The sequence below is a fragment of the Myxocyprinus asiaticus genome, chromosome 8 (assembly GCF_019703515.2).
Source record: "Myxocyprinus asiaticus isolate MX2 ecotype Aquarium Trade chromosome 8, UBuf_Myxa_2, whole genome shotgun sequence".
NCBI lineage: Eukaryota > Metazoa > Chordata > Actinopteri > Cypriniformes > Catostomidae > Myxocyprinus > Myxocyprinus asiaticus.
Window position 1 is genome coordinate 54,237,980 of NC_059351.1, and position 17,256 is coordinate 54,255,235.

Consider the following 17,256-nt stretch of genomic DNA (forward strand, 5'->3'; position numbering starts at 1 on the left):
ATAGAACTTTTTATTTTAATAAACACAAAAATCATTTAAGATTTCAATTTCATAACAAAATTCCAACAAATTAAATTAAGTAAGCTTTATAAAAAAATAAATAAAAATAAATAAATATTTTAAATCAATTTATTTTTGTTTATACAATTTTTATTTTATGAAATCTAAATGCCTAAATCTTAAAAATAGACTCAAATGTTTTTTTTTGGAGTGCATGTTGTATCATTACATCGGTGGATGTAAATCATGAATGGAGACACATTTGTTTGCATTTTTGCTTTGGGATTTCACTGAAAAGGAGCACGAGCCATGTAAGAGCGAAGCGAGGATCATGCGTGTCTGTGTGCATGAGAGGACGTCACCCACTGTCATTCAATGCAACTGATTACTGCAGCAACAAGCACTCGTCATAAGATTGAAAAAAACAACTTTCAGTGCTGGATCGTCACTTATAATGAGCTCAAACAAAATAGTAGCTCTTGCTGAAGAACTACAGATGTTTCTTCTGCATTAGAAACGTACCTGACGAAAATGGTTTCAAAAAGGGGAGGGGGGTCTGCCAAATGCATAAATCGAAATGTAAAATGTACTGTGGCAAAGGTTCGTTTGTTGGGCAGATAAAGAGGAAGCGGGAGCTGGTTTCCACATGAGTCAGGTTTTTAATTCTCCACAAACAATAGTCAGTTTTCAGTTACATACAACAAATAGTTGGATTTTCAGCATATACAAATAAAGTGCTGCTTTTCAGCTTCTAAAAAAATACTCAGTAGCAGACACGCAGTCTCTCGTTCGGTGGACTGGGCCATCTTTTATCTCCCCCGACTATCACTGTGCACATAGAAACAGTAATTAGTAACAATTCATCTCAGGTGGATGTCCTTACCGCTTTCTCTCTCCCCAGATGGGTGCTCAACCACGCCCTCACCTCTACATGAACCTCAACAAAACTCCGCGCATGCAAAAAAAAAAAAGAAACTTCCTGAATTATGTCATTAATTTACCTTCAGAGGTTACCATTTAGAAAAAAGGCCACAAAATGCCAGGGCTGTAGCGTAAAAATACAGTTTCTACTCCGAATAAACCAAAGTTAAAAACATTTCATTTCTAATCCCTACTTGGAAAGTTATATTTACTTGCTATTGAGCAAATAATTACAGTACCTGCATTTGGTGCTTGAGTGTTAATTTTGGTCTATGATTACAACATTTTATTCGAAGCAAATAGGTATTTGAAAGTAGACCTGTGACATAAACAGAAAAAAACAAACCCATAGACATTAATTTGGCTGGTATAAATGTTTTTCTCTTCTTTTGTTCAGATTTCTGTTATCTTACTCTGGATACAAACACAGCACACACTCTTCTCATTCTATCTGATGACAACAGAAAAGTGACACGTGTAGAAGACCAACAATCATATCCTGATCTTCCAGAGAGATTTGACAGTTTTGAGCAGGTTCTGTGTAGAGAGAGTCTGACTGGACGCTGTTACTGGGAGGTTGAATGGAGTGAAAGGGGAGCCGGTATAGCAGTGGCATATAAAGGAATCAGCAGGAAAGGAAGGAGTGAAGACTGCTGGTTTGGATACAATGAAAAGTCCTGGAATCTGTACTGCTCTAGCAAAAGTTACTCTGCATGTCACAATCTGAAGCAAATGGACATACCTGCCACTTCACCCACGTCTAACAGAGTAGGAGTGTATCTGGACTGGTCGACCGGCACTCTGTCCTTCTACAGCGTCTCTGACACACACACACTCACACACATACACACATTCAACACCACATTCACTGAACCACTCTATGCTGGATTTTTACTTTATCCAGACTCCCCTGTGTTGTTGCATTACTGTAGCTAGAAAGTTCATTAGAATTAACAACAGAAAGATTAATGTGCAGTTCACCTTAAATGTAGCTTTCATATAAACAAACAGCTTTATGTATGCTTAATACGTTTGTAAAAAAAAAAAAATGAAACGCTTTGATTTCAAAATACCTTTTTAAGGGCAAACATGGTGGATAGTCAACTCTTCTGCTAAGACCTCTGTTGGATTATAGTTTTAGTTTAGTTATAGGAAATTAAAATATAGTAATTTATAGAATTTAGAATGTCTTACGAATTTAGAAAAAAATTAAATATAATTGTATCTATTGCTTGATTAGGTTAAGTAAGGTAATTTTGTCTTTATCATCTGAAATATGCGGTCTCCAGGTTATTTGAATAATGATCTTTATGTGATTGTTCATTTTTGCTATCTTCAGAGAAATCCAAAGTCAGATTTAGTGAGCCAGATTCTTCATTTTCTGCTCTGAATAAGTCTTAATACGATAACGTGTTGGCGAATGTTACTTTTGAAACTTTTTAAAATATATTTTATTTATATATATATATATATATATATATATAAACTAATTGTTACATCATTACTTGAAATGGACAATACACATTCATAATAATTAACATGCAGACAGAAGTGTGTGTGTGTGTGTGTGTGTGTGTGTATATATATCTATATATCTATATATAAATATATCACTTTCTATTTTTGTTGTATTGTTTGTGTACTGGAAGCTTCTGTCACCAGGAAAAAATCCTTGTATGTGGAAGCATACATGGCAATTAAGCTCATCCTGATTCTGACAGGGAGGAGGCAAGCCAGCCTTGAGCCAGGAGCTGCAGAAGAGTTATAGTGGGAGAAGGGGGGAGCAGTTTCAGCTTTTAGAACGAAAGTGGGCTGAGAGTAGTGCAGCTTGTAAAACAGTGCTCATGCTGGTCAGACAAAGGGATACGTCACTCGTTTTCGAGTGCTTGTGGAAAAATTTTCATAATGCCATTTTTATAAATTAACTTTAAAATACACACTAAGCCCATTTACATGCACTGCAATTCACTAATAACTCCCCAAAACAGCTTATTTAAAAATCTGCCAAAGATAAAACTCTCTCTTCATTGTTGTATCCCCACATCTGTTCCTCTCTCCCCCTCCTCTTTCTTCTAGCTCAGAATCACATCAAACTCACCTAAATTCTATATGTACAAAAGTATCTCTTCCTATGTAAGCAAAGAATGTAACTGTACTTGTTTAGTATCATTTAAATGGTCTCATTTCCACAGCAGTAGACTTGGTTACAACAAAGATTTGGAATTTAGAGAAATGATGTCTCTGCTTTTGAGATGTCTTCCAGGGGTCCGGAGGGACACCTCCTTGTTATGTAAGAAAAAAATTAAATAACCAGACTGAGAAGGTGTATGACTCTGATTCACAACCTTCTCTTCTTACACTACAAACAGTCAACTGAACATGTATACTACACAGTGCCACCAAGTGGACATTAACGGTTAGGCAATGTAACAGCGTAGCCAATACAAGAGAACACATCTTCCCCTTTTCACAAAGGCCACAGCTTGTGTTTGAACAATTGCTCAATTAAGTGTCTGGCACGAATAAAGAGATACTATGATTTTTTTTTTCCCCCCTTTTTTTTTACCCACCCATCTTGATAGCTACATCAACCTCACTAGTTTGTGTGCTTATCTAAAGCATAGTCCTTTGTCCATGTAGGCTGGTGTGTAAACCTGACAGATCTGGGTAGTGAGTTTGGACGGTTCACAGTTTCTGAAAGACTCTGCTGTGCTTCAGCAGGAATAATGTTCCTACTTAATTCAGGTACCACAGCAAGATGTGAAGCATTACATACTCTACCATCAATCAGCAGGTAGGAATCCTCACCCTTCCTCTGCACAACAGTCCTTGGTTGAGTGAATTTTTGTTCTCCTTTCTTTACTGTCCATGTTTCTTAATTCGGATCGGGTCACCAGAGTGGAGTTTGGTGGGCTTGGCATTTCTCCTGGCATCTGTGTACTGTATGGTTTTGTCTTGTCTTTTCACATTCTGTTTTATCATGCTTTTATCTGTGTATTTTACAGGAAAGTCCATGACTTGTAGTTTGGTTTGCATATATTGACCGTGGAGCAGCTCAGAAGCTGTAACACCTGTGGTAGCATAGGAGTTCTTATGTAATTCATCAGGAAAGTTTGAGTGAATGCCTTCCAACACTCTCCTTGAATTGAAGCTGTTTGCCAGCAGTCTTTCAGGACCCTGTTAAACTGCTCTACTTCTCCATTCGCAAAATGCACAATGAGAAGTTTTTGTCTGCAAGCGCTTTTCACATTTTCAAGTAACAGGAATCCGAATGAACGAGTGCAATTTAGAAGTATAGAATTAACTAGAATAACCAAGTGCCTAAAATTGAGATAAATACTAATAACAACAATCAATGGCCAAATATCACACAGAAGCATTTTAGTTACTTAGTTGAGTCGGTCTAGCGATGGAGAAGCTAAGAGTAACCTGAAAAGCTTTTCAGCACATTCACAGCTGTAAGGATGGATATTGAGGACTGTAAATAATTTTTAGATTGAGTCTAGTCAGAACCTGAAGAGTCTGCTGTACCAAGCTTGTGTACTTTGTTTTGCTCGACTTTATTGTTCTTGTGTAAGAAATTGAAATGCATGTACCGTTATGGAAAAAAAAAATAAAATACACAAATACATTTATTTGGACATACATTATAACAGTATGTATTATGAAATGCACTACACAATTAAATTTAACTGAGTTAATGACCAAATCATTTTTCAATCACTTTTTTCCCCCGAAGGGAAGACGTGGGCATCCTGCAAAGAAAGTGAATTGTAGGCAGGAAAAGTGCAGCTGGCAGAAGAAAATCAAATTACAATTTATTTCAGACTTCGGAAAACAACTCACTACTGTACAGGTCTCAAATAATTATGGTCTTCCAGTGTAGAAGACATCCATTTAGCATCACAGTATGAAACAGTTGAAAACATTGTCACTGATTGCTTCCACACACACACTTCTCCACATGCCTTGCCAATAAAGTGAAGAGCACAAACACAAATTATTCCAAAGCTTTTCTAAACAGACGTTCCAACGCCATTCCTTCTGTAGCAGCAGCATCGGGGGACAGAAGCTGTGTACTTTAGTGAGTGGTTTCTGATCATTGCTGCTTTAGCCAAAACTTTAGTTTTGCTCAACTACTGGGACAACCATTAACTGCACAGGTTGTTCGAGAAATTTTCAAAGACCGTTCACAATGTTTATAAAGCAAGAATCTAATGAATGACACACAAGCTAACAGTTACCAGCTCACAAAACACCAACAAACCGCACTTCTGCTAACCAACCAGAAATTCTGACCACCTGTACAAACACAATGGACTCGCAAATATTGTGGATGTTAACAATGCATTATGAACTAACATGAAATACAGTGAACAATGTTCGTGTCTAGGGAGTAACCATCTGGATGCCAAAAGTCACATGCGATGCTCACACACCGTTTATTATGTTTATTTGGAGTCCCACAGAATCCCTTCACCTAGCCCTACCCCTAACCTTAGTAACAGCATATGCGCCTCTCGGGAGACTTTGGCATCTGAACGGTTACCTTCTAATATATATATGTTATCACACATTATACATTTATGCACATATACAGTGAAATTCTTTTTTTTCCCACATATCCCAGCTAAGCTGGGGTCAGAGCACTGATAGAAATGTTCTAGACACCGATAGACCTTTTTCACAGCAGCGCCATATTTGATTTTTAATGGGAACGACAACGAGTCTGTGAGGGATACTTACGGTCTCTTCAGTGGACTGTACTGTACTGCACTGCAGTGTTTTTGGATCGTTCCGGACCAAACATTGTTAAAATATCTGTCCAAGAACATTCAGTATACAAAAGAACTCTAGACAACAGGAGTTGTGGAAAATCAGATGTGATCTAGGATCTAGTTGATCTATTTGATCTAGCTTGATACAGCCTTATACCATTCGTGCCATCGAAGAGATGGTAAGTCTGTCCCTCACAGCCTCGTTTTATTCATGTTCAAAATCAAAGCTGGCGCTACTGTGAATAAGTTCTATCAGGAATACTCACAGATGAGTAAAGTTTTAGATTACATTCCTGTTTTCTATTCATCAAATAAATGTAACGTCTCTCTTTGGCGTAAGCCCTGTCTGGTGGTCCGAAGTTGTACTTGGAACCATCAGATCCTGCCGGAGATAGGAGGCAGGGGTGAGGAGCCTACCCCAAAAGAGAAGATCCGGTCAGGTTACGAACCAGGTCTTGTGTTTGGCATTCAATCTAGAGAAGAAAAAAAAAAAAAAAGATGTGAAGATCTAGAATTGACACTTGGCATGAAAAATTCTGCATCCCTGGCATGGTTGTACAATACCTTTGCAGGATGAAAAGCCGTGCTTGCGTTTACGGATGCTTTTATGATATCCTCCCTCACCCAGAGTTTAATTTAGTCCTTGAGTGCGATTTTGGGCCCTCTGTCAAGGAGCCCCTGGTTGTGCAGAATCTTTGTCAAAGATGAACAACATGGTAGAAGGCCCTACGTTAGGCCAGCGTTGTTGTGCAGTATCTTTGTTGAACGATAAACAACATTTTATTATGAACCCTCCGACGAGGACAGCATTGTCCGTTCATCTTTAGGCAAAGATATCGCGTAGTGTAAAGCCATACGATAATGGTGACGTTGCGTGCAAAACCCTTAGTTGAGAACACTTATGAACCCTCTGACGAGGGCGGACATTGTTTGATGGTTATCTTTGCCAAAAGGTGAACAGCATGTGTAAAGCCATACGATAATGGCTATGTTGTTGTGCAATACCCTTTGTTGAAAGATATCCCATGTTGGTTATGAGCCTTCCATAGAGGGCGAGCTAGGCTTGTGCAGTACCTATGCAAAGGAAAACCATGCTGGGATTGTGAAAGCCTTGGTGAGGGTGGATGTGGTGTCCTTGGCAGGACAATAGACCGCTTAAATTGATGTGTGGGAAAGATGTGCATGTGAAATGAGGTGGGAGAGTGAATGTGAAACTGCTCGGGATGGAGGAAATGTGAACTAATGATAGGTCTAGCAGATAGAGAGGTGGGGAGGCTCGCATATGTGGGAAATAGAGCATAATGCCAAAAAAAAAAAAAAAGACATAGATGGTTTTTTTATTATTAGACCGTAAAACCAGCAGACCATGCATGGTCCATGACATGCAGCTCCAGTGGACTGAATTTCAGTATCTGCTCCGAGAACACCAATCTGGCACGGTGATGTCCAGAAGAACAAATCCTATTGCTAGACGAGAGCCGTCCTGACTGCAACACACTCACTTAAAATCAATAAAGCATTTGGCAACATAGTTGAAGGAATAACAAAAACATTAGGGAGCTATGACTTACCAGCAGGAACAGAAATTAACAGTAGCAAGATGAGCTTAGATTCCGCACAGGTTTTATTCAATGATTGCCAAACCTACTTACCTGCTACTAAATGTAACGTACCCAACCACGGCTCACTAAAAGTGAACAGCATTGATACTAAATGTAATCAGTTAGCAGGATTTATGATTTCTGAGGTCCCAAGCAATCGACCAACCCAGGGCCCAATTTCAAAAACTTTTGCTTAAATTACATAAGATGTATTTTAAATTCATCCTATCAACTGTTGTCTCCAAGTACCAGTGGTGGCAGTAGCCTCGCTACAAACAGCGAAGCTATTAGCTTAACTCGATTTCCGAGTAGCGAGGTGGTAGCTTTGCTAGTTTTTAAATCAATCAGCTTTTCAGTAGCAAAGCTATTTTTTTGACTAGGTAGCTACATAGCGTTGAGAAAAACCTACACCGCTACATCATGCCTTGTACCCGGCGTTTACCATCGCCAGTTTTGAATCAAAAACTAAAGATGTCCGATCACAAATGAATTGCTCATCGAAGTCAGTCCTTTAAAATGAATTGGTCACACAGGATAAGAAAGCAGTCTGAATCTGTTTGCGATTCAATCTGAATGACTCCGAAAGCTTGCGCTGGTGCTGCTGAATCATTTGTGCACGCTACCACTTGCCAATAAGCTCAGAGTATTTTATAACACGGAAAATAAAGATAACGCTGGTTGCAGTGGAGCTACAATCAATGGAAGCAAAACCTGCAAATGCATCCTATTGTTTGCCAGTGATGAAGAAGGTCTTTATTAAGTTCAACATGTTTGCAGCTTGTAAATGACTTCTGCAGGTAAATACAATTTCCAACCAAGAGTATCAAAATATGTATTAGCCTACATGAAAACACAAAGTACCATGGCAATACCATGTTTTTTGGACATGTACCATTACCTAGATGCATCGTTAATACAGTGGTAGGCTATATGAATATGGTAATCATATAGCGAAGTACCATGGTATATATATATATATATATATATATATATATGTTTTTTTTTTAAATTACCTTGAAGCACCATGTAAATACAGAATGGTGCACAAATATGGTAATTGTATATCAAAGTACCATGGTATTACCATCTGATACCATCAAAAAAAAAAAAAATCACATCGTTATTGCCCAGATGTTCACGCACGCACATAGCCTCTGCGTTATATCCTGCGAGTCTGTGTTTAGCTGCTGTATTTCTGTATTGTATAGATGAATATATAGATGAACAGTATACTGTATGTACGCAGAGTTTTTAATACAAGAATGCACCAATAAAATTGTTTAAATGGGTTTGCAGAGGTAGTATAAATATGAAAAATAAAACAAATAATGACAATGTTGAACACATGGGTTTGTACGAGTAGCATGTCTAAATATAAATTTAGAGATTTGTTTGTTTTTTGTGCACATACCGGTACGTATTGCACCATTCTGTATACTTAAATTTACACATTCATTTGGCAGATGCTTTTATCCAAAGAGACTTACAAAAGAGGAACACCAAAGCAAATCATCTTAAGGAGACAGTGGTACAAAAAATGCCATATGACAGTTTCACTGGCATCATAATAGTATTCAAAACAGGTTAAAGTGCAACAAGTTTTTTTGACTGTTAAGTGCTTATAGAAAAGTGTTTTTAAATCGCTTTTTGAAGACAGGAAGTGAGTCAGCTTCACATGGAGTTGGGAAGGTCATTCCACCAACATGGTATGTTGAAGCCGAAAGCTTCATACATATACTGCATTGCACTAAACTAATATACTGTACAATGGCTTTGATAAACAGCATGCGAACACTTCTTTTAGATGCTTTGTCCATGATGGTATGCTCTGTGCATCTGCTGTTGAAAAAAGTAAAAATATGAAGTGGCTTAAATGTAGGAAGCTACTTTTAGCATGTAGCTTGTAGTGTAACTTGCTACTTTCAATTTTTCTGTTGAGTAGTTTGTAGCTTAGCTTGCTACATTGTACTTGGCAGTGTTGGGAAAGCTACTCATTCAAAATGTTTAATGAAATAATCTATTTAAAAGAATGAATGCATGTTTTCCAGTTTTTCCACAATACAGTGATGAAAAAGCAATATTTACCTACATATTTTTACAAAGCGCTTTTCCCACCCCATTTTTGTGAACAGGGTGTGCAAAACTACTTCACCCAGTAACATTTTGGAATTCAGTTATTTATTAATATTATAACCCAAGAGTTATTTATTGATGTCCAGTTTGTCATTATAATATGATACAGTTATTACTTTGAGGATTTGTTGTATACAATAGTAATTATATTCCGGTCTTATTTACTTTACTTTCACCTGGAGCTTATATTCTGACTTTGAGGGTGTCTTTTATGCAAGCATTGTAGGCAACATTCCTAACTAACAACAAACATACAAGGCATGGCAGCACACTAGAAGGGGAAGAACATTGCAGTTTATAAAGCATTGAAACTCTGCTTGGTGCAGAACAATCTGGAATAATGTTAAACATTGTAACAGTGCTCTCTTTGCAACTTTAACTTGTTCAGAACGTTAAATATTTGTGGCACCTGCACTTAAACACACACGACACAGTTCAACGACTGATACAGAACACAGGTGTCTCGGCATGCATTTTTGAAATCTGAAGCTCTTATTAATTGGACAGCGTCTAAATGTGCCGGTCCTCTGTGAGACACTGAAGAAACAGCGAGACACGGTCCAGCACGTGTTTACATAGGAAAACAATGGAAAAGCAGAGCGGACACACGCAAAAACACATTCCGTGCGAACAGCCCCCAACTCATCGTTCGCTCACGTATATGTGAGAGCGCGTGCGCGAAACAAGTTTGGACGGTCTAATAATATATATAAACTTTAATAAAATTACAATCCCGAACCATACTTGAAAAACTCACCTGTCCCGACCCCAGCGGCTTCTAACGTGAACCGCTCCAAGAGCGCTGACAACAGCGTATTCGCGCGTGTACCCAGAACAATCACCCCTCAAGCGTTTTTTGCCGAGTTTTCCCTACGTCTGGGGCCCCACGCAACTGCGTGGTGGTTAAAACCACTACTGTTGAATTTGATGCACAGGTGTTATGATGAACAGACAGCATAGGCAACAGAAGGCCTAGACCCATGACTAAATCTGAATGCATTTGATGGATATGATAAGAACTAAGCTTATTTCTGATGGAAACCAGCTGCTGCCTGGCCGATGATTTTGACATGGCGACGAGCGCACTCCTTCCGCGCCGGGTCGTGCATTCTGATTGAGATGGATGCGGTGGCTCGATTGAGGGAGATCTCCTAATTGTTTACTCCCCGTGGGTTTAATGCGAGCAGAAGCGGAGATGAAGTGACGGCGTCTTTGGGAAGGGAGGAAGGCTTCCATTGATGTTCTGTGCACTGGTTCGCCTGTGGCCTGGAGAGGTCGGAACATGTCTATTATCATTCCGAGAGGGCGCGATCCCTCTGAGAATCCGGAAACGTGCAGACGTGTGTTGCGCGAGGAGCTGCTGATTCTGGATAAAGGTAAGGAGCAGTGAATAAGTCCGTGTCTATAGCTGGTCGTTAGCTAGTCGGAGAGCGAATTGGACTCGACGTCAGACAGTGCTATAGAATGATGTGCCGTGTTAGTACACTGAAACAGCAATGTGATAGATTGTGAGCAGACTTATAAAGCAATGGCTCACATGTGATTGGCTAGGAGTTACCTAGCTAATGGTGCGATGACGTACAGCTGCTAGTCATCCCACTAGAACTACGCTGCGCTTACATTTACATGAAAAATGGACCCTTTTCACAGACAGTTTCTGCCTTATTTACATGTACAGTATATATCTAGCAAACTTATTATATTTTACATTTTTTAATTATTTAGTGTAAATTAATAGCATAATGCTTTGTGTAATATTACCCTGGAATTCATTCAAAAAAATATTTACCAGAGCTGCAATGTGGTTTCAAATACAGATGAGATGAGATGACACTTGATTCTGAACTATTCATGCTCAAACTAACACCAACAAAGTACAAGTTAAAAGTTTTATTTGTCATATTCACAAACACACAGCATACTGCAGCGCTTGCTGACATGAATTAAAAGTGCTAAAAATGTTCCATTGCTGAAATATTTAGCTGGAACTACTATGAAGTCTCCTCCGTATTTATCAGCAGGATGGACTGGAATCACACAAGTCTTGTGTCAAACAACCCTCACTTGAGAACAACTACTTACTTATTTGCCAAAGTTTCCTAAGTTCATATATTCCGAAGTTTGTTTGAGGTCAACTAAATGAGACTCTTTCATGAGATGTTTCAAAGACATAAAAGCATTATTTTCTGTAGAGCTTGTGGTGGTGTTTCTCAGTACTTTTTCTAAAGTCCAATGAACAGAAAGGTATCTTTAAAAAGTTCCTTAAAGTCTCCTGTGTTGATAACCATTCGCCTACAGCCTTGGAGCCATACATACAGTGGTCTCCTCATCAGCTAGTCTGTCGTCTTGCACCGTCAAAAGGTGTATAACTACCAGCAGTGCAGGCAGTGTAGTTACACTGAATCCTGTGACCGGAGCGCCCTGGACACAAGACTTGCTCACAGTATCACTGCACATGTACACAATCCTGATAGAAAATTATAATTTAAAAAAATGCCCACAAGCATAGCTCTATGTTTTCTTAAATATAATGAATGTTTATTGCTGTCTTATTCATTATGCAGTATATCATCCATGTTCATCACTTGAAATTCTGATAATAATCCATAAATCAGTGGTTTCCAATCACTTTAAGGCCCCCAGCTGTCCAAGAAAATATTCGAAGGCCCCAACATATAGGCCAAGATATTTCCTCTGGTATTTCTACAGTAATGATGACAAAGCTGTAAATCTAAAAAAACAACAAAAAACTTCTGGACACTTAAGAAGATTTTAATATATTTCTAATTTGTTTTCATACTCTGTAATGTTTTATGTTATTGAAACATTAAAATTGTTATTTTGTCCTAATCAATGACATTATCCTATAGAATTCACTAAACAAAAAGGAGGTGGCCAGTTAGTTTTCATGACAAAATACAGTAATACATTTTTTTAAATCACAACCATTTTAATTTCATGATGTTCCAAATATAATAAGGCAGTGATTCCGGTTAACTATAAGTGAGAAATAACATGACCACCCTTCAAAAATTTCTCAATATTTATTATATGGAAATTTTGAAATACATGTACTGTATTTTAAATCCTTTTACTCAAATTGTTATACTGATAACATAATTTGTACTGAAAATATTTACAGGCCCTATTAAATATAGGAGTGCAAAACATAAGTATTTCCATTTGTGGACCCCACTGTATATTTGCTAGGAAACAAACATTTGCAAAAGGAAAAAATGAAATAAAATAAATGGTCTGGTCAATCATACATAAAGATAAATATACAAATAACAGTGAAATGTTCTTAGTGTGTTGGTCCAGCAGTAGCTGATGATCTTTGCTTTTGATACAAGCAACTGTTTATTAGTAGGTGTCAGAAACGGTGATGCAGTTGGTTTCATATTGCCCGATTTATATGGAACAGAGAGGAACGCAGAGAGAAGTGGAATGCTTGTCTGTATGCGGGCACATGCTGTCCTGTGCTGTTCTAGAGAGCAGTGCTGCTCTCAAATATGCTGCCTCTACCACCTCTACAGCAGGTCCAGATCAAGGGGGGTCCTGTCCCCTAGATTATCCTTACGCCCCCAAAGCGCAAGTGAATCAAATGGTAAAAGTGTATCGGCGCTAACCCTAACCCTGACACAATGTTTGAATGGAAGACACACATCGACAGAAACACATGGCCAATTCCAGGCAAATTTAACCCCTGCTTACAGACATTAAGTAGAGAAACAAATGGTAAAAGTCTACTCTGTGCAACAGGAAACAGAGTGAGTAATGTTTTACACTGAAGATTATTAAAGAGCCCATATTATGCTCATTTACAGTTTTATAATATTTTTTGGGGGGTCTATTAGAATAGGTTTACATGTTTTAATGTTCAGAAAACACATTCTTTTTCTCATATGTACATTGCTGCAGCACCTCTTTTCACCCTGTCTGACACGCTCTGTTGTAGCTCCTGTCTCTTTAAAGCCACCCTTTTCCAAAAAGCCCAGTCTGCTCTGATTGATCAGCTGGCCCAGTCTGTTGTGATTGGTCAACTGCTTTGAGCGCGTGTCGGAAATGTAACGCCCCTTACCATAACCGAGTTTCAGCTCCCAGGGATTAGGGGCATTATGCAAATGTGTTACATAGTTACATAGTTATGTCACGGAAATAATTGCTGGACTGCAAACCATGCGTTTCATGCAGTTCAGGAGCAGTGTTTTCTGTGGGGGACAGTAACTCCCTTTGGTGTGGACTTTGTAACTTTACAGACCTTTTACATGCACAAACAGCTATGTTACACACTAAAGGAAAGGTAAAATCCCAAAAAGCATAATAGGGCCTCTTTTAGATCCAGCTACTAAATGTTTAGCAGCACCTTTTTGCAGTGGAGAGAGTTGCCAGATTGGGCATATTGTGTATAATTTTGGCATGAATATTTCTTAATTATGTGCATTTAGAGCTCATTTTGGACAGGTCAGATCTCATGAAATCTCACGTTAAAAGATCATGGAGACTTATTAGGCCCTAACCAGTTAAGGTAATTAAATGTAAAAAAAATAACAGGATGTATGACCCATGAGCCAGATTAAACTATGTGCATGACCGGTTCTTTCCCACAGGCCATAGTTTGCCCATGACTGATGTAGAGTCATGATTGTCCTATGAGACCACGTTGCTTAAATGTGCATTTTTTATTTATTTACTGTCACTCTCCATTTAAAGTAATGTCATATTGCATTGACCATTCAAAGAGCTGTTTTCTCATCTAACAAAATCAACATCCCAATTCAAATATTTATGTGAGTAACTCTGTGATGATATTGTCATGGAGTGTTGAAGTCTGTTTCCCTCTATGCAAGAAAACTCTTGAAGTCAGGGGTTCCAGATGTCAAGGGTTAGGCTTTATTGAGCAAAGCAGCAAAGCCTGAGATGTCAGCTGTTCATCTGACTATCCAGTACCAGACTTTCATTTTTATACATTTATGTTATCTCTTTTGAGCCAATAAACACACCTTTTCTTTTATCTTAACCAATGGGCTCAATTCACCATCTGTCTCTGTTTGCCACCATTATTTAATATTCTTTTTTACACTTCTTTTTTGGTGGAATCTTAACACAGCTTATTTTTTTAAAAATAACTTTTTTAATTAATTTATTATGCGAGTATACATTTTAAGTAAAGAGTTTGTAACAGTCTAAACATAATAAAATAGCTTTAATCTTGGCTGTACCTTCCAGTGTCTGAAAAATGTTTTTCTCCCCAGTGTATCATTCTAAATATAACATTTCTGAGTGTACGTTACCTAAGTTAAGACAGCATTTGTGTGTTTCCCATAGCATAGTCACGTAGTCACACAGTCTCGTGTACATATTTCTGGCCTACACAATGCCCAGACTTTTCTATGTTTTATATTAAAAAATATACTATAATATCAGGTTGTTATTTACCATTGACATCATTTTTGTCACATTTCTTAATCAGTTCAGGGGTGTCAGGGCTCGTCATCATGTTGTTCCACAACAGAGATAGTTCTGTCTAAAGCAAATACACACAGGAGCCTGGATAAATCCCAAATCCAGCATAGAGGGGTTCAGTGAATGTGGTGTAAAATGTGTGTAAGTGTGTGAGAGCGTGTGTGTCAGAGACGCTGTAGAAAGACAGAGTGCCAGCCAACCAGTCCAGATACACTCCTACTCTATTAGACCAGGGTGAAGGGGCGAGTATGTCTGTGCTGTTTTTGTTGTGTAAGGCAGAATAACTGCTATTTGTGCAGTAAAGAGTCCAGGACTGTTCATTGTATCCCAAAAAACACTCATTACTCTCTCCTTTTCTCTTAATTCCTCTATAGGCAACTGATATATCAGCCACCCCGTTCCATTCAGCCTCCCAGTAACAGCGTCCAGTCAGACTCTCTCTACACAGAACATGTCCATAGTAATCAAATCTCTCTGGATGATCAGGATATGGCTGCTTCTCTTTCACACGAGTCACCTTTCTGTTCTCATCAGTCAGAATAAGATGATAATCTGCTGTGTTTGAATCCAGAGTGAGATCACAGATGTCTGAAGATGATAAATAAATGAGAACGTTAAAGCTGCAACACTTAAGATTTTTTGGTTAAAAATGAACAAATTGCCATTATTGATTGAGTACATAAACAATCAGTGTTCAAAACAATGTTCTTACCTTACGTCGATTCACTAACATAACCCTATAAAAAGATTTGTATTTTGAGCTGACGGGTCAGAATTTGCGCGAAATCACTGGCTGATGTCGTTCACTCTTTCGCCATTATGTCATGTCCAAAAACACAGAAAAGAAGTACTGACTGTCTTGTGTTCCAGCTGAGGACGCTGTTCAGTTTAGTCCCAATCACACAGTCACACCGATCGCTATGTAGTTAATGTGGCATGTTAACTAATATTCATGACTTCTGAAACTGACTTGTTTTATTGCCTATTTAAGCATATTATTTTCATGTTTAATAAAGTGTATTTTATCCCCATCATTATTGAATCCTCGTTTTATGTTTTTATTTTACAGTGTTATTGTGTGCTGTGCATTGACATACTATTATAGTATTACGGTTGATCTGCATTATCAACTGAGGCTGTTCAATATAATATAAAAATAATAAAGTCTTCCACTGAACTCATCAGCCATATCATGAGTTTCACCTCTTAAATGTATAAGTGTAGTACAATACAAACATTAATAGTAAATAAAAGTCTTGAATAATCATATTAAAATATACTGGTAACTGGTGGTGATTGAGGAGAGTCTGCTCTGCTTTGAGTGTGGTGTCAGAAAAGAGATATAAGTGTAAAATTAATTTGTACAAAATATGTAAATAAAAGTATTGTTTATCCTTATCAAAGCAAAGCAGGTTATAACTCTGGCTCTGAATAAAGTGGATATAAAAAGTCTACACACCCCTGTTAAAACAGCAGGTTTTTGTGACATAAAAATTAAACAAAGATAAATCATATCAGACTTTTTGCACCTTTAATGTAAAAATTACAACCTATGCAATGCCACTGAAAACCAAAATGACACATTTCAAATAAAAAAATAAAAAACTTATAACCTAACTGCATAAGTGTGCACATCCCTGAACTAATACTTAGTTGAAGCACCCTTTGATTTGATTGCAGCACTCAGTCTGTTTGGATAAGAGGCTATGAGCTTGGCACATCTTGACTTGGGAATATTTTCCCACTCTTCTTTGCAAAAACGTTCCAGATCTGTCAAATTGCGAGGGCATCTCCTGTGTACGGCCCTCTTCAGGTCCCCCCCACAGATTTTCTGTAGGATTCTGGTCTGGGCTCTGGCTGGGCCATTCCAAAACATTAATCTTTTTTTGCTGAAGCCATTCTTTTGTTGATCTGGATGTGTGCTTTGGATCATTGTCATGCTGAAAGGTGAAAGATCTCTTCATTTTCAGCTTTCTAGCAGATGCCAGAAGGTTCTGTGCCAAAACTGACTGGTACATGGAGCTATTCATGATTCCCTCCACCTTCACTAAAAGCCACAGTTCCAGCTGAAGAAAAGCAGCCCCAAAGCATGATGCTGCCACCACCATGCTTCACCGTGGGCATGGTGTTCTTTTGCTGATGTGCTGTGTTGTTTTTGTGCCAAACATACCTTTTACAATTTGGGGCAAAAAGTTCAATCACATTTTTCCAAATGGTTTTGGGAGACTGGATATAGGTTTTTGCCGGGCTTGGATGTTTTTATTTCATCAGAAAATGCTTGGTCTTGCCACCCTGCCCCATAGCCCAGACAGATGAAGAATACGGGAGATAGTTGTCACATGTAGGGAGCAACCAGT

At 38.3% G+C, this 17,256-nt stretch overlaps 2 protein-coding genes across 2 annotated transcripts in view; one reads left to right on the forward strand and one right to left on the reverse strand.

Moving 5' to 3' along the window:
• The window catches only part of LOC127444638 (NACHT, LRR and PYD domains-containing protein 3-like), a 53,582-nt gene extending 38,237 nt beyond the window's left edge, over positions 1-15,345 (forward strand). The window contains exons 7-8 of the mRNA XM_051704129.1: positions 1,319-3,715; positions 15,274-15,345. Of these exons, the coding sequence (XP_051560089.1) occupies positions 1,319-1,857 (539 nt within the window). The 3' untranslated portion in view covers positions 1,858-3,715; positions 15,274-15,345. The remainder of the gene's footprint in view (positions 1-1,318; positions 3,716-15,273) is intronic.
• LOC127444635 (NLR family CARD domain-containing protein 3-like) overlaps positions 11,633-17,256 on the reverse strand; it is a 41,141-nt gene continuing 35,517 nt past the window's right edge. The window contains exon 8 of the mRNA XM_051704125.1: positions 11,633-15,487. Coding sequence (XP_051560085.1) covers positions 14,961-15,487 — 527 coding nt within the window. The 3' untranslated portion in view covers positions 11,633-14,960. The remainder of the gene's footprint in view (positions 15,488-17,256) is intronic.